The 24,972-nt window shown below is 31.0% G+C and overlaps 2 protein-coding genes across 5 annotated transcripts in view; one reads left to right on the plus strand and one right to left on the minus strand.

The window, feature by feature from the left end:
* LOC118190420 (uncharacterized) overlaps nt 1–19,612 on the plus strand; it is a 75,048-nt gene extending 55,436 nt beyond the window's left edge. For both annotated transcript variants that reach the window (XM_085825864.1, XM_085825865.1), the window contains one exon: nt 12,363–19,612. In XM_085825864.1, the coding sequence (XP_085681990.1) occupies nt 12,363–12,380 (18 nt within the window). In that variant the 3' untranslated portion in view covers nt 12,381–19,612. The remainder of the gene's footprint in view (nt 1–12,362) is intronic.
* LOC118200274 (uncharacterized) overlaps nt 15,826–24,972 on the minus strand; it is a 30,279-nt gene continuing 21,132 nt past the window's right edge. The window contains exon 3 of one of the 3 annotated variants that reach the window (XM_035372222.2): nt 15,826–17,325. In XM_035372222.2, the coding sequence (XP_035228113.2) occupies nt 17,300–17,325 (26 nt within the window). In that variant the 3' untranslated portion in view covers nt 15,826–17,299. Of the gene's footprint in view, nt 17,326–23,009; nt 23,181–24,972 lie in introns of those variants that run through there. The other 2 variants (XM_035372220.2, XM_035372219.2) reach the window with 2 other exon arrangements.

A 24,972-nucleotide genomic window follows, 5' to 3' on the forward strand; every position in this document is an offset into this window, starting at 1 on the left:
TTTCTATTATTAGAAGGTACTTAAGTAATAAAACTGATCTTTGTTTTTCGGCCATGTAAGTATGTTTACATTATTTGCATTAAAGAAATACACTCACTTCCTAAAGTTAAGCACGAAGACGTAAAATGCGAAATACTGAAAAAAATCAACAAATACTGCTTTGATTGACACAAAATTCAGCAGGAAAGTAGCATATATATTTATGCATCATACAAAAATCAATAATTATATACAGAAATGAAAACAATATTAAATTTTTGTAAGTTATCAGATAATGACATACTGGAGACTTAAACAGGATTATGTATAAAGGGAAAATAAACAGCATAAAATGAAAAAAAAAAGGACATTAATGGGGTATGTAATCCCCCCCCTCATCTGTATATAAAGTTTACACCTTGTGACCATGCTTTCAATTAGGTGGGTCAACCACCGCAGAATTAAGCAATTACCATTCTTCTTGTAGAGCAGTTTCCAGCTCAATAAGAGTGGCTGGAGGGAGGGAAACGTGAAGATACAGCACGGTCGAGAGCATCCCAAAGATTTTTAATGGGATTAAGGTAGGGCAAATATGCTGGACACGAAATATATGCTGCAATCCCTTCACTCTCCAGGTAGTCATCGACGATGTCAGCTCTATGGGGACATGCGTTATCATCCATTGAAACAAAAGTAGGGCCAACTGCTGCAGTGTACTATCTCACAATGGGTTCTAGGACTTCATCTTGATACCGGACAGCCGTCAAAGAACCCCGTTTAAAGATGTGCAGGTCGGTGCAGTATCCTAATGAAATCCCAGCCCACACCATAATGCTTCCGCCTCGGAATGCGTGATGTTCGGTGATGTTTTGGGACTGATTGCGTGTTTGTTGTTTACGCCATATTTTTATACGCTTGTCATATGGCTCCAGAGCAAATCTTGACTCGTCAGTAAACATGACATTGTCCCAGTCAGACACATTCCTGTTCCATGTTCCCAGCACCACTGTAATCGTGCCCCTCTTGATTGGACGGATAGAGGAACACAAACTCGAGGTACCTGGGTGTACAGTCCACTCATATGTAATCTTCGGCATACAATAGCTGCAGATATTGAATTATCAATGGACGCTGTAGCCATAGATGCCACACGTGTGGATGTCGCTCTGCGATTCCGCTTGGCTACAATAGCTACATATCGATCTTTCGCTGGGGTTGTAACCTTTAAGCAACTGGCTTTCGGGCCTTCGTACAACTGTCTGTGGTGTTTGGAATTGTTTCCATAAATGTGAAATTATAGAATGATGAACGCTGAAGAAAAGAACAAGATCTCTGATCGACTGTCCTGCTTCAATGCGTACCGCAGCACGCGAGTGCTCAGAATCTTCCATTCATCCTCTGGAAGTCATAGAAACACGTATGTCTTGAAAACAAATTGTACGAAAGTTTTAAACACCTTCTATCAGCACTTACAATCAACTTCTGTAACCCTTCATGAAGCTGGCTGGCTTATAATACTGCCTTTTTTGCATATTTCTTGACATGAAAGCGCGATTGGCAGTTACCTAACATATTTGCATATTTCCATCTACCTCTGCAGCGAATTGCATCCTCTTCAATTCTGATTGGCATCCGGAAATTAGCATTTTCCTCTCCGTACTTAACTTTTGGAAGTAAGTGTAATAACTGAGCTTTCAGATATTAATTAATTATCATTTAATTAATTAATATCTTAAGTTAATTCTTGTATTAGTCCAAAGAGGCAATTTGCCCAGAACTATAATTTCGTTTTGGCATTTCGTATGGATTCACTATAAATGTTGGTTCACTTTTCAAATTGTTGCCATCAAATATTAGAGCCCTGTGTTATATTTTAAGAAATTAAATAATGAAGAATCTGCATAAATGTATGTATGTTTCTCGAATTGTGATAAAACAACGGTACCTAGAGCCATCAAAATTTGAATAACATAATTTTCCATAGAATATGGGCATGTGGAAGCCCAAATTTGAATTTGAAATTTGTTTTGTTTTCAATTTTATATTTTGTAACACTTCAACAAATTTTTGATTAACAAACTAAACGATTTGAAAGCAAACAATGGCAAAACTGTACGAAAAAAACATTTTTATCTCCTGCGCGAGAGACTGTATCGGAAATTCTAAAGATATGCTCATTTAAAAATTATTTTGCAATATTGCTGTTGAACTGAATTTTATGGTTTAAATGTGAAGAACATGATATTTAATAAATAAAGGTAACACACAAAATGTTAAAAAAACACCCCTTTGGGCATAATGTAAAATCAGAAGCTTTCAGACTTTTTTAAAATTTATTTTCTGTCTACATATATTTATTATTAAAAAAAGCTTTTTGTCATTAAGAAAATTTTCCTGATTTTTGGGTGTCGTGTGCTGGCAAGTATAAAAATGTTTTTTTTTTTTACCAAAATGGTAGCTTTCAATTTTCCATTTGTGTATTTCTTCAAAAGCATTAAGAAAATAAGGGAAATCTCCATAATTCCACAACTGCAATTGAATGAAGGCAGCATTGATCTCTTGGATAATTATTCTGCTACTTATAGAATAAAATTCAAAGAATAGAAATAACAGTGTGCATTATCTGCATATTTTATTCATATAAGAAATTTTAATGCATGGAATCCCTACAGAGCTGCAGTTTGCACCAAAATCTCTACAGAATTCCAGATAGTGGTTACTGTATTGCATCACAGTTATATATTCTTTGGTATATCTCCAAGAAAGGAGGTCTACCTGCAGAAGGAAGGTAATGAGAGTCTTCTGGTATACAGATGCAGAGTCTAAATGCTTTTAGATCTGATAAATTAGACTGCATGATTGAAAAAAATGATGAGACATGCACACTCTGGCAATCCATCAGAAACTACATACAGCTAGTGCATAGTATTATTGCACACAAAATGTTTTCCAAGCAAATAATTGTAACTCGATGCATTTGCAAATAAATAGCATGTACAAGAGATTGTGCTAATATTGTCTTTTTGCAGCATTTCAAAGCTTAATATATTGCATTTGTATTTTTATATTGCAAAATAAAATGGGTTGTTTGGACATGATATAAAATCAGTTTTATGAATTTTTCAGTTATTTTCTTTATAGTAGCAAGTGGTTTAATTGCTCTGAACATTCATTTGGACAAATTAAAATTTTCATTTGAGCTTTTAAGAAATTATTTCTTTATTTACTGATCAGGTATAAATCTTTGATTGATCCAAATTGCATTGAATTAACTCTGCTTATAAGGTTGTTTTACACAAGAGCATGAAGATAATCAACTGTTCAGTGTGTCATAGGCTAAAAAATAAGAATCATTCCCTGTTAAATCTCCATTTTTTAGCCAGTCAAGATTTTATCAACTGTTCCAATCTTCTGTATAGAATTAATAAAATGTAACTTTAATAATTCTAATGCAGTGCCAAGGAATTAATTGTCTGCATATTTTAGTGTATGGTAAGGATTTTAATCTGTTGTAAAAACAGTCTTTTGAGTATTATAGAAATTATACCTATTAATGATTAAGTTAAAAATAATACTTAGTAGTAATCACAAAACAACACTTAATTTTCATAATGGATACTTACCTCTTATCTTTGAATTAATTATAGTTCAAGCAAGTGCAAACTGCACTATTAAACAAAATTAAGATAATTCGCATCTTATGTTGAATTTCTGAAAACCTAATAGACTGATTTTAATGAAATTTGGTATGACTATACATTTAAAACAAAGAAAGGGATGTACCATTTGAAAATGAGTTTGCATTTACCATTCAAAAATGATTTATTGTATTTGTAGCGCAGGGATGTTCAAAATCAACATTGTGATGTCAAACTGAAAATTAGTCTAATATGGGATATGGTCTCCTGTCCACTGCCGTACAGGTCATGCAGCATTACTGCATACTGGACAGGAGATAGTTGAGGAGTCCCAGTGGCAGTTGATCCCATTCCTGCAGCAAGCAGTTTTCAATTATAGGATGATTCTCGGAGGGGGATGACTAAATGAAATTGTCCTCCTAAGAGTGTCCCAGACTTGCTCTATAGTGTTAAGGTCAGGAGATGTAGCTCACCAGTCTATCTGGCGAATATCCTTACTTCCCAGATTATTGGCGACTAGCTGAGTCCTATGCGGGCGAACATTGTTTTTCATTGACGGGAACTAGAACCAGCTGTACTCTTGTAAAGCAAACATACAGCTTTAGTATCCCCAGTGTATACTTCATAGCAGTCAGAGAGCCTCTGTCAGACACATGCAAAGGTGTGCAGCAGTCCAACATAATGTCTGCCCAAACCATTACACCTGCAACACCGAATGGTCTTTTTCCCTGATGAGGGAGGGATGGTATCGTGTTCCAGGTTCTCTCCAGATGCAGGTATGCTGAAAATCTATGTCCAAGCTGAATCTCAACCCATCTCTAAAAAGCATGGTACTCCACTGAAGTCTGGTTCAAAGTGCATGTTGCCTGCACTATGCTAAATGCCTTCTCTTGTCTGCTGCAGTAAACAGGACGCAAACAGCAGGCTTCTGACATACATCCCTATCTCACGTGCTTTCACGTAATTATATACCATAAAACTTGGGTTCCAGTGGCATCATACAACTCATGTGAAAGCTGTGAAGCTGTGGCAGTCTTATGTCGCCATTCAGAAAGTCCCAAATAACGATCCTCATTCGTCATTGTCGATCATGCCTGGGTCTTCTTGATATGGATCCAGTGTTATGAAACTTACTATAAATTGCAGATAACATTGGGCATTACATTGAGCACTGTAGCCATCTGTGCTTGTGATTGGCCTGCCTCTAGTTTACCAACAGTTATCCATCTCATTCCATCATCTGTTCATAACTGCTCATTTTACCTGATAACTTATAAAATTTACCCAATTCTTGCTAGAAACACGTTGAAAGTTATGAAAATGTACAAGCTCGCAAATTTCCAGAAACCTCTCATGCGCTTACATCCCCAACTTCGCAGATACACATGCGTATGCTTACGTATTCGACTTTGAATATTTCCATAATTTTTCAGCAGCCTTTGGTTCAGTACTTTTCATAAAAATAGAAATAATCTGCAAATTCTGGTAATTTTGTAGTTGTTAGCCCTCCTGCCTTTTTAATTAGAATCAAACTGCAAAGTTTTTATCCTTTAAATTTTATACATTAAAACTCTCTCAGCGTTACGGTTGGAAAATTCCTTCTAGAAGACTAGTCTGGCTTTCATATACATTACATGTGAAAATATCTGCCAGCATTTAATGAATCTGATTTCAGGTTGGTTGTATAATGGAAGGTAAGGAATCAAGGAACAAAATGAGAGTCGTTTTTTAATTATAATCCAGAAAATACAATTTTATTCATGACATTTTGAGGAAATTTGAAATTTGAGGGCTAAATCCGTAAGGCTAAGAGGATTAAGAAAATTAACAGATTGATATTAAATAGCAATCTTATAATGTGAATCTTTGTTTCTCCTATAAATTGAATATTAAATGGTAATCTGATAATGTGAATTTTTATTCCTCTTGTAAACTCTTTGTCCCGTTAATAACCATTCTTTGTATACCTATTGAATGGTTACACGATTGCTGTTGTAATTGTGGTGTGTTATGATGTATGAATCTTCATATAATGAGGGAAGTCCTGGTACAAATATAGACTTCTTCATTTGAGAGCATCTGTAAGGTAAAAAATGCATTCTGGTATTTTTTCTTCTTGAATTTATAAATGTTGTGAAACATGTAAGATTCAAAATTAACATTATTATTCAAATTTCTTTAAATATATTACATTTTTACCATGCTTTCATGTTTAAACTATGCTCTATGTATTTCATTTTCTCCATTATATTTATTTTTTTATAACTTATATTATTTAAGATTTGATGACATGCTGTTTTAAAATGTTTAAACAGTTTTATTGCTGTCGATTTATATCTGAGACCTTGAGGAACTGTAGAAAGTCTTGAATTTGACTTATGCTGTTATTTAGTATTCTGGTGTCCTGAATTTTATAACGTGGAATGGTCGAAATTTATCTAGTCATTTTAAAAAATAGAGTTGATGTTTTGTAATATAAAATTTTATATATAACACAGGCTCCAAATCTTTGTGTACAAAACATTTATAGACAAAGAAGTTTATGCTGATAAGGATTTTCCTAATCTTTATAGAGAAGATGATAAATGTTGAAGTAATTTTAATTGTTCAGTCAAATATAGTCCTTAGAGCTATATGTGGTGGAAATTCCAAGTTGTTGTTGCAAAAGTAGCTGTCTGGGTATGCTTCATGTGTTCGTTTTGATTTGAAAATAGGTAAATAACAAACAAAATTTTCATTTCTGATGATGCATAATCAATCACTTAGCTAGATTTTGGTTTCTCTTAATATCTAAAGAATTATATTAAAATACCATTATTGTATAGCAGAAGCAGATATTTTGACTGTGTATCAGTTTTTATGGTTTCTTTTTCCTTACAACTCCACAGATGTTCTCTTTTCTTTGTAAATTTGTTATAAAAGTAACATTAGGTGCTTATTTAGTAACTAGAAAGACCGACGGTCATTTGAAATGACCGCTGTTCTAGATATTATAAATTGATTATAAACAGATGATTGCTAATGCAAGCAAATGTTCACGTTCCCCCTGACACGCTCAATTTGCGTTCAGCTGAAAATTTAGTTTAAAATATAGTGGCGGAATAAAATCGGGCAAAATTTTAAACTCTTTACGCAGAAAGATATTTAGCATAGGAGTTTGGCTAAACCTACCTGATGAGATGTACTACGCACGTCTTGTTATTTGGTTTCGTCTCCTTTAATTTCTCAACGTTTGCAAGTTTCTAGGTAATTCATATGTAAATATAGTTAAATGCATAATAAGCAACAATTGTATGAATTAAAAATATTTAAATGTTCTTAAAAATACCATGATAATTTAATTAAAACAGTGATAACTGCATGTATGGTATCAGTGTATATAGACTATTTGAATGCTGTGGCAACTTCACCCCATTGGTTAGTACAGTTACGTAAGCAACCAATAAACTATTGGCTACAAACAGACACTTAAGCCGCATATAATTTAGTAATAACCATCTTCATTTTCTGTAGTGAAGAGGCTGTCCAGTCTTTCATATGCTTGCCATAGATTTGCAATTGTCTTTCCTTTAGAAATGTTCAAAGGTATCTTTTCCATATAAATATAAATATGGTTATGTGTAGTATAAATTTTTCAAAGAAAATTTTAACAGTTGATTTGTCTTTATTTCAGGGTTCGTACGGTCCTTAAAAGTCCTTAAATTTTTTTAATCAATTTTTGGTCCTTAAAAGTCCTTAATTTTGGCCAAAATCAGTTGAAGGTCCTTAATTTTAATCATCTGAAATTTCTCTCTGTTTTTACGACTGCCATTTTGAGTGTGAATTAGCATTTTGGAGGAATATTTTTGGCAATTCACTGATGTATATGGTTATCCCTTTTGAATGGGTTCATCGGTTATAATTTGTTCTGTTTCTAATATAAGAGTGATGGGATACTCGAGGTTCTAAGCAAGAAGTAAAACATAAGCATAGCAAAATTCATTTTTTTAAATAGCTCTTAAACAACTTTTCGCTTTTAAAGATGTGAATTCTTTTATTAAGCGGTTCTAAATTTGGTGACTTATCAACATTTTGGCGATTTTAAGATCAGTTTCTATAGAAAATTTTTAATTCCAAGATCTGAGAATTTTTGGACGATTTTTTTTTAAAAACATCCTAACATTGATAAATTTTATTAAAATAAAGGTAATATATTGAAATTATATTTAAAAAATAGCATTAAAATAAAACATTTTTAATTTTTGCTATCATATTATAAAATTTAATTTTGGCAACTTATTATACAATATTTTGACTTTGAAAAATAAAGAAGTTATAATGCTATAAAGCACAATTTACGAAATGGCTCTCAGCAAAAGCAAAATTAGCTATTTAATTAGTTAAAAATATCTTCTTTTTAATTTTTTCATTGTAAAAGTTTTTCCCATGTGATTGTCTCAGAATATTCAAAATTCTCAGAGTATGTATCAGTTTTCTGTGTAAAATTAATTTTACACTTTTTCCCTCCTTTTCTTTTCCAAAATATTTTTGGCTTTTTGCTGTTATTGAATTGGTAGGGATAATTTTTCTTTGGTATTTTAGCCATTGCAGCTTGGAAAGTTTATAAAGATTTGAAGGCAAGATTTATTGACCCACGATTCTAGAAAATTTGAGAAATATGTGGCAAAATGAAAAATGTCTCCATGGTATCAACACGTAATGGATATATTTTACTGAAAGTTTGCGATGAACTTCTTACTTTTTGGAGAACGTCTGGAAGAACAATGAAAACATAATATTTGAATGTTTTACTCCCGATACTAGAATCATTTTCTTAACATGTTTATCTTCCCTTTATTTTCTCTACTTTTCACTAGACACAAGCATGGAAAATAACAAAAATGCTTCTAATCTTGTCACATGGGCAGGCAAATTATAGAAAGAGATTTTTTTATTAATAGAGAAATTGAAAACTTACAATTTAAAAGATTCATCTAATATGTTTTAATGCATCATAGACAGAGCTGGAACTAGGCATTTTCCCACCTGATGCAATCTATGTGGAGCCTAAATTCTGCTTCCTATGCCTGCTCTAAATTCTAAAAGATGTGCCATTTCTAGATTTTGTTGTTCGGTATGTCACTAAATTCTAAAAATTCTGCCACATTGGCTCTGTAACCGGTCTTTACCATATATATTTCTTCTGAATGTTCATATTACTAAAGAAATAAAATTAGCCATTTTCTATACATTCTAAATGCATTTCATGTTTTTTAGAATAACGGAAATCTTTAATTAAATCCAAAAATTCTAAAATGAAAAGGAAACATGTTGAAGAAATAAAATAATAAAGACAAAGAAAATTATTCTTCAAAGAAATGTGCAGTTATTATTATGTAAATTACCCAATTGTTTATGATTTCAGCCTTTACTATAATTTCCTCATATGATAGAGTTACGGAGCCAGATTAAATTAAAATTAAATTATATAATCTTCGACAACTAGTCCACACTTTTAGTTTGAATTTGACTGTTTTTGTTTAATTACGTCACCGGGAGCTGTAAATGATTTTGTTAGCATCAGAACATGCCTTTGTATTCTTTGTTCTTTTTATATAAGAGGCTTATTTAAACCTTTGTCTGATATTTTAGTTATTTTCAGACATAGCGATAGTTTGCTTCACATCAGTTGGGGGTTTTCGACTATTTAACTTTTACCAGATCAAGTAAACCCTCATAGGTACATTGTGGAGAGGTTGACAAGTTACAAGATAAAGCAGTTAGGTTGATGCAGAAACTAGCGAGAGCATTGGTTTGCATTTTGAGACAAATCTCTAATTGTTAGAAAAGATGCTTAAAGAGAAGGAAATCGATATAAACTAGCCAAAATGTTTGGGAAGGCTTCATATTAAAATGACGGATAAATATTTTGATGAGTGTTGTTGTTACAAAACATAAATGTTTTGTAGTTTTTAATGTGTAATTATTCTAATATCGTTTAAGAATCAATGTTATAAATTACATGCATTTTAAACTGTGAAATTTGATTAGATTTTGATTTTAATAGAGCTTTTTTAACAAATATTGTTAAAAAATAAAATTTAATTTTGGCAATGTAAGTCCATAATGACTAAGGTTATCTAATTACCTAATTTAATTATTTATAACTAACTGCTTACCCTCAAAAATTACCTCTACGTATTAAACCGAGTTATTGCCTTTCATTAATACTCACTGTGGTCACAAGATAAAACACAAAAACGTAAAAATTCAAGTAAAACTTATTCTTTGCATCTACTGAGACTTATATATAAAACAACTTATCACGTCTTGTGCTTTAATGGCTTATTGGAACCTTGAAGTATATTAACTGGGTTTCAACCCCTGAAATTCTACACGAAGCTACGACACTAACTGCATCAAACAGAGCCCGGCTAACTTTCAACACTTGCGAACCTACATCAGGCCTTTCAGGTTTATTCTAATGAGCAAGTCTCCCTCTAGACAAGCAGCAGCAATAACAACATTCAGTCTTCTGTTCTGAATCATGCTGATTATGATCTTCTCTGCCGTTTGACATAAAATCTACATGCTATTTACTCAACCTCTAGACTGACCAAGTACGTGACAAAATGAGACATTTAAAAAAATCAACATAAAGCTAACTGTGAGTAAAACGTAAATAACACTTATCTTCTTTCAAATATGTCCATCTGTTATAAGTGTAAAATATTTAATGCTACTTGATAAATTGAAGTTTATTTTATTCTCAAACTTATTAATAATTATGTTAATTAATTCATGTTTAGTAATAATACAGACTACTTAGAGATCTATTTTATTTTTTTTAGGATGGTATCACAAAAGTGAAATTCAGGCATAGATAATATTTTTAATTGAATTTATTCAGTTCCCATTTGCTCATAGGTCCTTAATTTTTTTCATTAATGGTCCTTAAAAGTCCTTAAAAGTGCTTAATTTTCATGTGCAGAAATGTGTACGAACCCTGCATATATATTTCGTATTTCTTCTGAATGTTCATATTACTAAAGGAATAAAATTAGCCGCTTTTTCTGTACATTCTAAATGCATTTAGTGTTTTTTCCTCATATAATAGAATTACTGAGCCAGATTAAATTAAAATTAAATTGTATTATCTTTGACCACTAGTCCTCATTTTTAGTTTGAATTTGACTGTTCTTGTTTAATTACATCACCGTTGAGCTGTAATTGACTTTGTTAGCATCAGAACATGCCTTTATGTTCTAAGTTCTTTGTCTGATATTGTAGTTACTTTCAGATACAGTGATAATTTGCTTCACGTCTATCAGAGGGGGGGGGGACTATTTAACTTTTACCAGATCAAGTAAACCCTCATAGTACATTGTGGAGAGGTTGACAAATTAGGAGATAAAGCACACAGAAACTAGCGAGAACATTGGTTTGCATATTGAGACAAATTTCTAATTATTGTCAGAAAAGATCGATAATTAAAGATAAGGAAATTGATATAAACTAGCCAAAATGTTTGGGAAGGCTTGTAGAGACATTAGGTGTTTTTGAAAGCAGGAAAGATAAAAAATTAACAATGCTTCGCCGGGAATCGAACCGCGGATCTCTGGAATACCGCTACCAGTGTGCAAACCACTACACCACGAAGGGTCGCCAACAAGGTGGGAGAAATGCCTTGTATACTCCCCCTTTTAAAAGGCGACTGGGATTTTTTTTATGGGATCCAATCGCCAAATCCTTTGTGTGGAGAACACAGGATGATGAACTTTGATGGAACATTATCCAACACTCATCAAGTAACCATCAACACCATAAAGTAAAACTTATACTTTGTATCTCCTGAGACTTATAATATATATAAAATAACTTATCACCTCTGGTGCTTTAATGGCTTATTGGAACCTTAAAGTATATTAACTGGGTCACAATGGCTGGAACTCTAAACAAAGCTATGACATTAACTGCATTAAGCAGAGCTTGACTAACTTTCAACACTTGCCAACCATGCCTACATCGGGCCTTTCAGGTTTGTTCCAATCAGCAGGTCTCTCTATAGACAAGCAGCAGAGGGACAACATTCAGTCTTTTGTTATGAGTCATGCAGATTATGATCTCACTTCTCATTTTAACTTATGCCGTTTGACATAAAATCTCTCTACTATTTGCTAAACTTCTAGACTGACCAAGTAATGTGAGAAAAATGAGACAAAAAAAAAAAAAAAAAAAAAAGCAGCATAAAGCGAACTATTAATAAAACGTAAATGCCACTTATCTTCTTTTAAATATGTCCAAATATTATAAGTGTAAAATATTTAATGCTACTTGATAAACTGCATGAAGTTTATTTTATTCTCAAACTTATTAATAATTATGTTAGTTAATTCATGTTTAGTAATAATGCATACTACTTATGGATCTATTTTATTTTTAGGATGGTATTACAAAAGTGAAATTCAGGCATAGAATAATATTTTTAATTGAATTTATTCAATTCTCATTTGCTCATAGGTCCTTAATTTTTTTCATTAATGGTCCTTAAAAGTACCTAATTTCCATGTGCAGAAATGTGTACGAACCCTGTTGTAACTTTTTCATTTTGTGTGATCTTGAATGCTGATGTTTATTTATTTGTTAAATTTGATGTTATAAATAACTTATTATAATAACATCAAATTTAAAGGGAAAAAATTTAACTAACTAATTGCATTTTTTTATGCAAATTATCTTATAATATTTTATTCTTCATATTTTTAGGAGGAAATCCTGCAGTAATAATCAAGCTTTCCTTTTTTGAAAATTTCAAGATATATTTTCTTAAAATATACTGCTTATTCTTCATAAAATATACTGCTGATTGTTACTAGAGTGTGTAAAAAAAGTGCAGATCTTGTTATTATTATATTTTGTGAACAACATGAATATGTTTTTTAAATACTTTTAAAGCTGCATGGTCATGGTTATATCTAAATTTGAAATAGCATTATACTGAAAACTGCATAAATGCTAATGCATAATCTTCCACAATTCTGAAAACTGAATGAATGTATTCCGGAAATTAATACTTTTGTGAGTTATCTTATATTTTTCCCTTAATAATATTGATATCTCAATCTAATTACTGCAATATCTCAATATTAACTCTTATGTTTATGAATGTTTAGCTTGTTCTTTTTTTTTTTTTTTTTTTTTTTTTTTTTAATATTGACTTTTGGTTTTGAAAATTATTTAGATAAATTTTATCTTAAATTTGTATAATATAGGAATTTCTGTATATCTGCCTCACACTAATGATAATGATATCGTTTTCAGTGTAGTTGTCATAGTTTTTCTTCTAATCTATATTATGAATGAATTTAAATCTTTAACAAAAAAGGTATTTTAGTGTTTGTCTCATTTCTGTGTCACAAAATTTTTCTCAGCAAAATTAATTGCTTCATTAGAATGACAGTTCCATCAGTAAATCAGTATAATATTTCCTCTGAATATTTGAAAGACTCAAAATTCTTTGAAATTTTTTAAAAATTAAATCTAAAAAATAAATCACGGACAATAAAAACCCTTGCTAAATACAGACTTGTGAAATGCAATTTTGTGTATATGTGTTTTCTTGTCTCTATTTAATTTGTCTAATGCAAGAATTTACAACAGGGTTTACTTTCTCAACAAGAAGTCTATAAGTATTGGTGCTACTTGCTTGTAAGTCTGCTCAAAAGCAATAATTCCTTTTTGTAACTTTCTTTCACCCATTTCTATAAGCAATTCAACATAATACACTGCATAAAAATGATTAAGCTTAAATGGGAACAAGTGAATTCATCAACATTAAATGCTTATTGTCATTAGTTCTGTCCAGAAGTTGTCAACTGTTTTAACCCTTTCAGGATGGGCATCCCATATATGCATTCCCTAAGAACGTCTCTCTTACAGCCGGGCATCCCATCCACCCATCACTAGAGATTGCATTCAGAGGACGGGTGATGCGTATACTCATTTTAAGCTGGAACATTTTTCTAAAGACCATTAGTGGCATCCTATGTCCATTACTTTTGAAATGAACACAGTTTTAGGTTCCTGAGAGTTTGATATATTCTGCCTGATTTTGGTATTTTGTTCATCAACTGTTGAAAGGGTGGAGGGGAAAGCGTAAACAGACGTGGGCTCTTTAAATCAGGATGTGCTAATATAAACATTTGCATGTCTGATTTATATCCAATTCCTTTTTTTCCTCTCTTCTATGTACGGTGTTTTAGGTTTACTATGCGGAGTTCTGTTACGTTTTGTATTGCCTTCAGGTATATTTCTGTTTCTTCTCTTTATTTTGGAAAGCCTCACCTGCAGTCTATTATGGCGGGAAGGCGCTATTTATCAGAGGAATAATACCCTCGTATGGTTAATAAACCATTTACTAATGCAGATGAGAGTGATGATTCATTTTCTAAAAAGTTAGAAAGTGATACTTCTCTGTGCTACAAGATTTACCACATTGTCTTCATTTTAAACTTTGTTACTTACTGTAAATAGTCTTCATTATGTTGTTTTATTAATTTTAAACTTTATCAATGGGTTTTTATCAATTAAAACTTTGGACTAATTTGAATAGCGCTTCTGAAAGTTATTTTACAAGATAAGCAATTTTTTAAGTATATTTTCATATAAAATAAAGGAAAAAAAGGTTGTTAAATGCTAATTTTAACATATATAAGAGCTCAAGTAATAATCTAAAATGATAACAAAAATTACAATGCACTTCTAGAAAAAGAAGCACATGAGGGATGTTGAAAACTTTGCAGTAAAACATTTAATGGGTTGCTTCAAACATTGCCCCAAGCAAAAATTACAAGCTATTTAAAAAATGATTGCATTGTTTACCTGCTTATTAAGCAGTAATAAAAATCCTTTCAATTAATATATGGTTGGTTTATTTTTCCCTTTTAATTACAATAATATTTAGATTTGTATAGATTGTACCTGCTTTCTTAATCTGAACTATACCCAACTCCCTTTTTCCCCCATAGAAAGGTAACTTTGCAAAACACTATTTCTCTATATGTATTATGTGTAAATGATATAACTCCTGATTCAGCAAGAGTTTACTGTATTTTAGCTAAATAATATAACATAGTTATCTGAATTTAAAAAAATGAAATAATTTGAAATAAGAAACCTCAATCTCTAAGTTTTTATTTAGAGATATTTTATAAATATGTATGTGACAATTAGTGATATTTTTTTATTCTACTAAAAAACTTTCATCTAATATGTACTGTGGCAGTCCCAGGCAATATGCTTACTGGTAGTCCTTGGATTTGGCTGTTTGCTTATGTTACCATCTATCACAACAGATGGGAAGTGCTGTGCAATGAATTCCCCATGTTATTGAGAATGGCTACCCAGTTGGTGCCGTGATTAATGAATGAGGTTGACTGCTATATCAATGGGCGGACATTTGAATCCTGAGGCAGGTGCGTTTGTTCATAAATGTAATAGTGCTTTTGTGGCAAGGTGGTACTCAGAATTCACACTGAGCTGAAAGTTCTGTTTAGTATCATTAGTGATTGGAGATCTTTGGATACCCTTCTCCCTTTGGATGTTCTCTATCAAAATTGGGATAAAGCTAAAAAGTTAACAAGCAGTACCCAATGTACCTTTGGGAACGTGCAGTTGACAGCCTTGCTTCAACCTGTACATGTCCTTGAGAATGGTAAATTATCTTGGGGTTCAATCGTGTGTCTGATTTGTTATAGTTAAATACCTTAACCACTACTGCGAAAGTGCACTCATACAATAGTTTCAAATACTTAAGCTGTTTAGTGGTGGTATCATCGGATTGGCCCTCGAGATGACTACATACCTTCCCACCACTAAGCATTTTGAATGCGTTATGAGAGAATGTGACAGGTCATAGTGATAGCTTCAGTGGCCATATTAGTCAGCCATAGCCTCAGTGTGGACATGCCTAATTGGGCCTATTGTTGCACCTTTGGGTGTGTGACATTTTTGTCATTTGCTCCCAGGTAGGCAGGGGTTCTGTTCTTGTCATATCTGAGGTCATCTTTTGTGGTGGTGAGGCATTTTGCTCACTTAGCAACTTGCCCACGTCACCGTATTAGCACACATAGGAAGCATGGCACTATAGTTCCCCATGAAGATGGGAAATGATCTTGAGGATGAATCATGGGTCTGTTTCACTGTAGTTGAACATTTTACTATTATATCAGAAGTGCACCCATGTGGTAGTTTTGGATATGAACTGTTTCTTGGTGCAAACATATTTGATCGGCACCTGAGATTGTTATAGTACTATTAATATTAGCTTGCAGTTAAGATTTGTTCAACTTGACTGATATTTAATTTGTTTTTGTAATTTCATAATTATTTAAATTTTTAAAAATATTTTTAATTTACTAATCAGAGGCTTGAGATTTATTAGATTATGTACTTCAGATAGATGTTCTGGTGCAAAAACTTTGTGCTATGTAAAAAAGAAAATAAATCACAAAGAAAAAGTGTAGTGAGCATTAGTTGAGATACTTTCCTCATTGTTATATATATATATAAGTGCAAGCTGCCCTATATATATATATATGTATGTAAGTGCAACTAAAATTAACCACAGTTTATCCCTCAGAAACTTTTTGTGGAAGCTGAAAATAGAACATATAAAGATCGGGTGACTTTTTTATTTCATTTTTATTAAAAATATATCTTAACTAGTATTTGATAAGAAAAATCTTTAAAAAGTAATATATCTATATATAGTGATACAGAAAATTCCTTATTGCAATGAAGAATGAAAACTTCTTAGAAAAAATTTTAATAAAATGTGTGTAAACCAGCTCTGATTTTAAAAAAATCAATGTTCTTATTTTCCACGGTCTCAGAATTTCAATCATTTGCTGTAAATTGATTCATAATTTCCATTCCATAATTGATTCATAATTTCTATTTCAATTTTCAAAGAAACATTATTTTAGAAAGCATTATGGTTGCCTAATTTTTCTAACACTTTTTTTTTAGTCAAGTAAATAAACTTAATGCAACATGATTCTTCACTCCCAGTATCGAGAAAATGTTCCCATATTTGCTTATGACCTTGGCGAGCTGAATGTCCATGTACCCGAGTGTGCTTTGTGAGTAAGCATAATATATAAAAGCAATTCCTATAAAATCTTTTTTTTTTTTTTATTTTATTTTTTATTATTGAAACATTTGCTTACATTGTTTAAATTTTATTTTGTATAATATAAACAAAAAATCAAAAAATTTATAATACATTGATGTGCAATATATAGTAATAATGATTGTATTTGCATATTTAAATTATTTCCTTACAATAATGAAGTAAAAATCTATAACAGTGCCTATTATATTGCTAACATATTTACAGACAAAATTTTAAGCCATTTGCTATGCATGAAACATTTCTAAATTCTGAATGAGCATTGCAAGCATCGCACATTTAACATTCATAGAACAAAATGATATATAACATTCATCACAACAAGGCTGATCCTCAGGCGATTCCTTCAATAAAGTTAAGCAGCATTCTGACATAATTTATGCCTATTTAAAGGTTTGGAATAAAGCATTCGATTTCAGAATATCAAACAGTATGTGGTGGGCCCACAAAGGGAAATTGACACATGTCATGTCATGCACTGGGAGCGAAGAGGTTAGTGCCAAGTTGAAATTTACTTCCTTCCTATCTTCTGAGCTCCTAGATTTAAAGAAAAAAGCTCTCATTTGCCATTGTTTCCATTCATCAATAGCTAAAATATTCATTATTGCAATTATATATCAATGTAATAATATAAATATTCTGCCTTTATCCATTCATGAGATTTTTTATTACATGGTATATAGTATAAGCTTATGCTTTAAAGAAGGTAAAATGTTTAAACGATGTAAATATCATCTTAATGAATGAAAATTTATGACAACAGCTAATAAATTAATTGTATTAATTTATCTAGTAAAAGCTCATAGTCATTAGGTTTTTTTTTTAAGCAGGAGAACGTGAAAAATTTGCAGTGCCTTTATGGGGACTTGAACCATGGACCTTTCGAATATGCATCGAGTACGCTTCCAATTACACCACAAAGGCGTGGAAAGGAAGTAGAAAATACCTTATAAGTTGTTTTAATACAGTCTTCATGATTAGATCCAAAATGCATTGCCACTTAGTTAAAGTTTTAAGATTTCAAATACATTGTAATGATTCATCATAAATTTAATATTTTTCCAGAATTTAAGAAAAAACACATTATTTTGAAAGTGGTAACCAGGGTAGTATAGTTTTAGTGTATGCCACTAATTGGAACTTTTGCTGTAAGGGATGGAGATTACTCTAACAGTAAGATTTTATATTTACAGGACTTTCCCACCCATAATACTGAAATTGCTTTCACAAAAATCTCTACTCTATATCGAGAAATTTTATAATTAGAATCAGAATGTGAGAAAGTAAAGTCTATAGCCACTTTTTTAAATGGTCTGTTAATAATAACAGTTATTTAATTTTTTTGAGTGTTTTACTCTAGAGATTGCAGATTAGCTATTTTAAGGTTTTAAAATGAAAGGTAATTTTTTTTCAACCCTTTCCTATAGAAAATCATTCCACTACAGTTATGTAATTCAGTTGTACTTTTCATTTTGTTTAAGAAGTAAATTAAAAATGTCATATTTACATAATTCGTTTTCATTTGCAAGGCTACACTAAATGTAATTGTTAGGTTGTAAGTAAATTTTATATTTCTCTTTGTCTGCCTGATTTTACAAGGATATGCTTGAATATTTTTAAGAGCTTCAGATGTTGTATAAATTCCTATTTCTGTAGATACATTTAACTCAGAGATTTAAGAAGATTGCTGTTGAAGAAAATGTAAGACAAATAAAATTTTCTTTTGGTGGAATTAAAGTAAAATTCAAACTTATTTAAAGGTTGTGTATAAAAGTGAAATTAAATTGCCATTCTGTATGAGCACCAATTTGATATGATACTCAATTTGATACTTAAAATAATAGAATGTAAAAGAAATACTGTAACCAAAACTTTAAGAAAATGGTTCAGCTCTAATCTTATTTTGGTTTCAAACAATTTAATGCACTTCAGATAACATTCTGATATGCATCGGTTTAATCTTGTTATTTCTTTCTGTCTTATTTTTGTTATGAAAATTGGTTATGTATGAAATATCATATGGAAAGTGTAAATGCAACATCATAATTTTTAAGATCAAACTAGTGTTACATTCTGTTTAATAAAAAAAGGAATGTTATTGCAAAATTTAAGTGTTTTAAAGGTTGTTCTTGTTGATAAAAATAAAGCTATTTTAAATAAAATATAACTAATTATCCTAATATTCATTTAATTGTACATTTTTTATTTATTTTGGTACTGACAGTTTCCCATTAGGAAAATATTGTCACATTTTAAGGCTTTCAGACATGTTTTGCTGTTATAATGTTCAGATATATATTTATGTTTTCATATTAGTTCTTTATGTATACATATTTATTATATGAAGATAAAATATTATTATTTATGAAAAAGTAATATATTGTTCCCTTTTTAACAATATTGCAGTGATTAAATTTGGCTACTTATTTGTGCAAATGACATGTGTAAATTATAAAATGTGAATTAAGGAAATACCTCCGGTGATATATATGCCTGTGATGAATTAATAAAACTATTGCAATTAATGATTTGAAAAAGTTTGTTTTATTCTCATTAAAAAGGATTTATGTAATTACATAAATCCTTTTTAAATACTACATTTGTATTTATTATATATGTATATATAATGCCAAAATATGTTATTATCCGTTGTCTAACAATATGTGCAGTGATTAAATTTACTAGTTTGACATATTTTTTAATGCAGTATAAAATGTGACATGCGTAAGTTGAAAATGTGGATTAATAAAATCTGTCTGGTGAGATATATATATGCCTGTGATGAATTAATGCGAACTGCTGCAAATAAAGATTTGAAAAAGTTTATTTTATTCTTATTAAAAAAGCATTCACAACATTTAACTTTCCTTCTTGTGAAAATTGAGAAAAAGTATAAAGTTTTTATCATATGATGCATTTTCTGGTTGAAAGCTTTCATAACATAGTTAATATATAACATAGGTTTTATAAAAGTTGTGGTTCAAAATATTGAAATTCAAGAAAACTTAATCGTAAAATTTCTGACAGATAATTTACTTCTTTATGAAGTCTTCATGTTGAGAAATTATCAAACTGTTAACAAAAAAAAAAAAAAAAAAAAAAAAAGATTAATATTTAACTTTAAGATTTTTGGCATTATTATGCTTCAAACTATTCACTGAATTAATCTTTTTCAAATGTATAATAAATAATAATTTCATACAGATTTTTTCCCATTGCAAAGTTTTCTGTAAGAAGACATGTTATGATAAATTGACCTTTATCATGATTTCAGGTATGAAGCATTTTAGTAATTAATGCTGGAATTATCTTGACTAGTTTAATTATTTACTAATATGTTGCATATAAAAATTCTAGGATATTTCAGTGAGACACAGAATGCATAATGTATTAAGTTGCAGAAAGATAAAACTTTCAAAATAAATTGTAATATATCTTCAGAAGTTAGTATTTTGGGATGACAAAATTTAAAAAAACAAAGGAGGAGGTGTTTTTTAATTGCATAATTTCTTTGGTAAAAATTTATTAAATAAAATTTAAATATATATATATATATATATATATATATATATATATATATAAGCATCAGAAAGAAATTTATTATGAATGAGTTCTTCAGTATCAAATACTATTAAGTAGGTCATTCTAATAATATGTAGCTAAGTTTTTCTTCCCCAATAAATAATTGAATAAGAAGTTACAAATAAATTTATTGGCTGTCTTAAACAATTGCAAAATTTTAACTGTCTGCTGCAGTCATACCAATCTATTTAGGCTGAAATAATGTTAAAATATGATTTTAAGTTTAGGAGGAAATTAAAGAATGTTATATTTTGGATATAAGAAGGTCCATAATTGTCCATCAAACTATATTTATATACATTGCTTATTTTTTATCTCCTGGTATACTTCAGTAAGTCTTATATGAGTCTTCTGTGATTATATGTATCAGAAAATTTCTTACATTCTGTGAATAACCTAATTTTTTTCAAAAATTCATTGGGAAAAATAATCTTTCCCATTTTTTATATATAAATGAGACTGGGCTTGGGATTATTCAATTATGACAAAGCACACAAGGGCTATCTGCCTAAAGGGAGGGGGTGCCTTCGTGGAGGACGTTCTAAGGGAAACTGACTTGTAAAAACGTTGCACATGGGGAAAACCACGAATGCAGCCAGCCCGTTTGCGGGATTCGAATCTCGGATCGAACTACCAGTGTTCAGCGTCTTTACCGTTCGGCCACTGGTGGGCCTATATATAAATGAAAAATTCCAAGTCTTTAGCCTTACTTGTGTAGGAAAAGTAGTTTCAAGTGTAACTAGCTTGTTAATGAAGAGCACATTACTCATACAGTATACATATGCTCTTAGACCAATCCACATGATAAAAAAATATTTATTTCAATTTCTTTTCCTTACAATTTTGTAAAGGTTCATTTTTTTTCCCAGACAAAAATTTTGTTAAACAATTTTGTGTACAAAGTGCAAAACTTTGTACATTGTTCAAGCTAAAAGTAGCTATTGATAACTTTGCTGTTCTCTAATGTATTATACTCAAAAAGTTATACTCCTAGTTTTGTTTATAAAAGATTCCATTAATAAGAAACAAATTTTAATTCTTCATGTGTCAAATGAAGAATCAGCTGAACTGTAAAGCCATTCAAATGAGATTTAGAAAAAATTTGAAATGGCCTTTGAGCTGTGTTTCAAGTTTTTATTTTATTATTATTATTTTTAATTCTATTTTATCTTTTAAATTTCAAAAATTTTTACCACAACCCTTTTATGTGAAGCTGCTGGATTTCTTTTGATTGAAATTAGTTGGATTTAATGGAGATTTTTCCAAAGTAATTGACTGATCTGTTATATTTCAAATTGAATTTTTTAACGATATGAATTATATAAGCTAGCCACTTAAAATACAAGATAATGTTCATGTGTCTCCTTTTATAGTACAAGTTAGTAGTAAGATTTTGTAGGATGATGCAGTCTATACTTTGTGAAAACTAGATGTGTACTGAAATACTTTGAACCTGCACTGTTAGCTAGCTGTTGGACTAGCTCTAGTATTTATTCTTTCTGAACTGTGACAGTGAGAAGTGCTCACAGTGCCATCACGATCAAAAGTAGAATACTAGGCAGTAGGCTTTATTTGTAGTTTGAGTGTTGATTAGCAATTAGAAGAAATATCTTCCGTACTGCGAAATGTGTGCCATTATCATAACTACCATATCTAGTTGCTATTTGGAGTTCTAGAGAACAAACTGCAGCCTAAAAGTCTTCATAGTCAGGGTGCTTAGCCTAGTCTGTCACAGAATAGGGAAGATGCTCGAGGCCTATAAGCATGTGACCTGGCGCCATGTGAAAGAATGTTTGAATATTCACACATTTATGTACAACTCTCTTCACGTTAGAAAAATCTAGTTGTCTGAAGAAGAAAATCTGCTTGTATGTCAAAGTCCCAGTCTACGAGGAAAAAAGAATAATGGCTCTGTTCTTTAACATTAGAAGAGCAGTAATGTCAGGAACAGAGAAGATGGTCACAGCAAAATAAATACACCAAGGAGTTCCTGTTGCTCAGGCTTTCAAAAATATCTCTTCACACTTAAGGGTAAACACATGGTTTATCATAAAATGCTGCTGCAACCTTTTAAATTTTGCACTGATTGTTTGGTGAGTATGAGGCTGATGAAGGACCTTCCTTGTAGTCCACTTCCTGCTTCATATGACTTCATGCTGTTGCCTGACATGAAAAATAGTCTCAAATGGAAGGTGATTCTTCAATGAAGATAACATTCTGTGAACGTTAGGGAGTCTCTTTAACTCCCTAGAGTTAGTTTGCCAACTTATTTCGAAGAAGGCAGTGCATAGAATGTGGTGAAAAGTACTTGAAATTGCAGACCAGAAAAATTGAATTTCAGACCTATCCTATTGACCTTTGTATTTGATTAGAAATGTGCAGTGCATTGTAACACTGAATAAGCCTTTGGGTGCTGAAGGCTAGATTTAAATCATTATTTCATCAGTATATATTTTTGTAAATAATAATTTTATATAGATAAAAAAATTTATAATGTAAATTCTTTTTTTTTTATTTGCAAATTTTATTAAGCATTTAATTATATTGAAATTTGGAGTATTAGGGGAAAACTGCTAAAATTATCCTAAAAAATAAATTTGGAATTCCAATACTTTTAAGTAAATACACTGGTGCAAAAGCAGAAAAGAAATTTGTTTATTTTTCTTTACAACTGAGCTTAATTTTCCTTGGTAATCCATACTTCTGCTTCCTTGGAATTGCAGAGATCCAAATGCAAGATGAAATATTTATAAAACGTGCGGTGGCAGTATATGTAAAGATGTGTGAAACAGTGAAGCACAAAATTTCAACTGAAATAAAAAAAAAATAATAATTCACTTGTATTATAAAGTGAAGAGAGCCTGCATGAAAAAATAATAATAATAATAATATTTGCTTTTAAGTAATAGAATTCTTTGTACTGGTGCATTAAATAAATAATTTTAAATATATCTTTGTGCACTTTGGTTGACAAATTGTATAAGAGGAAATAAAATTTAAAAAAAAATTCACAATACTGCAAATATGTACGATATTATGGATGTTAAATCAGAATCATATTATGCATGTATAATTTATTTTTGGAAGGAAAAAGTCGAAAATTTTGAACTGTATACAGTACAAAGTCCATAATCGGGACTTCGGTGATTCCGGATTAGGGGTTTTCCGGATTATACATCATCAATTTAAATCTGGTAAGATGGCATGCAGAAATTATACAATTAAAAATACGAAACCGTAATTTATGAAATAAAGAGCAATTATGATCTAAAGAGTATCAAAATTTACCAAAAAAAAAAGCTTAATATTTATTTGTTTGCTTCATTAAACATTTCTTTCAATGTAAATTGTTTAAGTTGCTTCGTTTTTTGTGCTAATACTTTCTCTTTAATTCTTTCTTCTATAAACAGACATAATTTCTTGTTCAGTTACAAAGTTCCACTGTTCAAATCCTGTAATTGCTGTGTCGAGAATACCGACTAACTTGTCAATCGAAATTTTTTCGTTTTGAATAACCTGTCTGTCACTTTCTTCACTATCGGAAGCGCGCATGTGTAAACGCTTTACTGGCTTTACGCGCATGCGTAGCGGACACGCGCATGCATAAGTTTGTGGCTTTGAGGTCCCGATTATAGATCATTCCAGATAATGGACGTCCGGATTACGGACTTTGTACTGCATAGTTTTCTGTAAAATCAAACTTTAGGTTGTAGGGTATGCGATTTTAGTGTAATCCACATTTTGAGTTTCATTCCTCATTACCTTTTCGTGCTGAGGTTTAAAGGGGCCTCCATATAATCCTATATCCTCATAGCGGTATTTTTGTCTATCGAAAAATAGGAAAATGAGCAATTTGTATCTAGGACTGCAAATCTTGTGAAGGCGGTGCCTTAGTGTATTCAAAGGTTCCAATATGTCTTTTTTTTTTATTTATTTATTTTTTTTTTTTTTTTTTTTTTTCTTTTTCGCATCAACCCTCTTTCTCACTCATCTTCATTCATTAGACAATATAATTTCTTTGGTAATGATTTGGTTTATTTTATTATTACGCGAGTAAATCCGGAAACGTGTGAACAAACCTACGGAACATCCGAATGTACTAGGAACACTATACTTATATCAAAACGTAATTTATTTTTTCCTGTTGTTCAAATTTTCTACATCCAAATTTTTGTAAAAAGTTTCTTTTATAAGCTTCATTCGTTTAATACATGGAGCATTTAATTTACGACATTTATTTCAAAGTTTTACTGGCAATAGTTTTATATTGATTTCTTTCTGTCATGTTCTTGTTTTGTCACGTGTTCGCTCAGTGCAGAGGGTTATGCAGATTTTCACGGTAAAATGCCGCTCATACAAATAGAAATGTTGGGCGCTCAATAGTGATACATTTCGTAACTGTTAAAAAAGTTAGTTGTGTTTTTCTTAACCTCCACAGACAATACCGTAACTTTGGATAGAGTCTGTTGGAGTCGTAAGCCAGTTTATTGTTGATTAACAGCTAGTTGCTATCAGTTTATTGTTGATTCACAGCTAGTTGCTATCAGTTTATTGTTGATTAACAGCTAGTTGCTATCAGCGAGAAGTTGCATTAATTGTTTT

This window comes from Stegodyphus dumicola, chromosome 10 (genome assembly GCF_044657685.1).
Source record: "Stegodyphus dumicola isolate Sdum_Otavi_A_Nest chromosome 10, ASM4465768v1".
Taxonomy (NCBI): Eukaryota; Metazoa; Arthropoda; class Arachnida; order Araneae; family Eresidae; genus Stegodyphus; species Stegodyphus dumicola.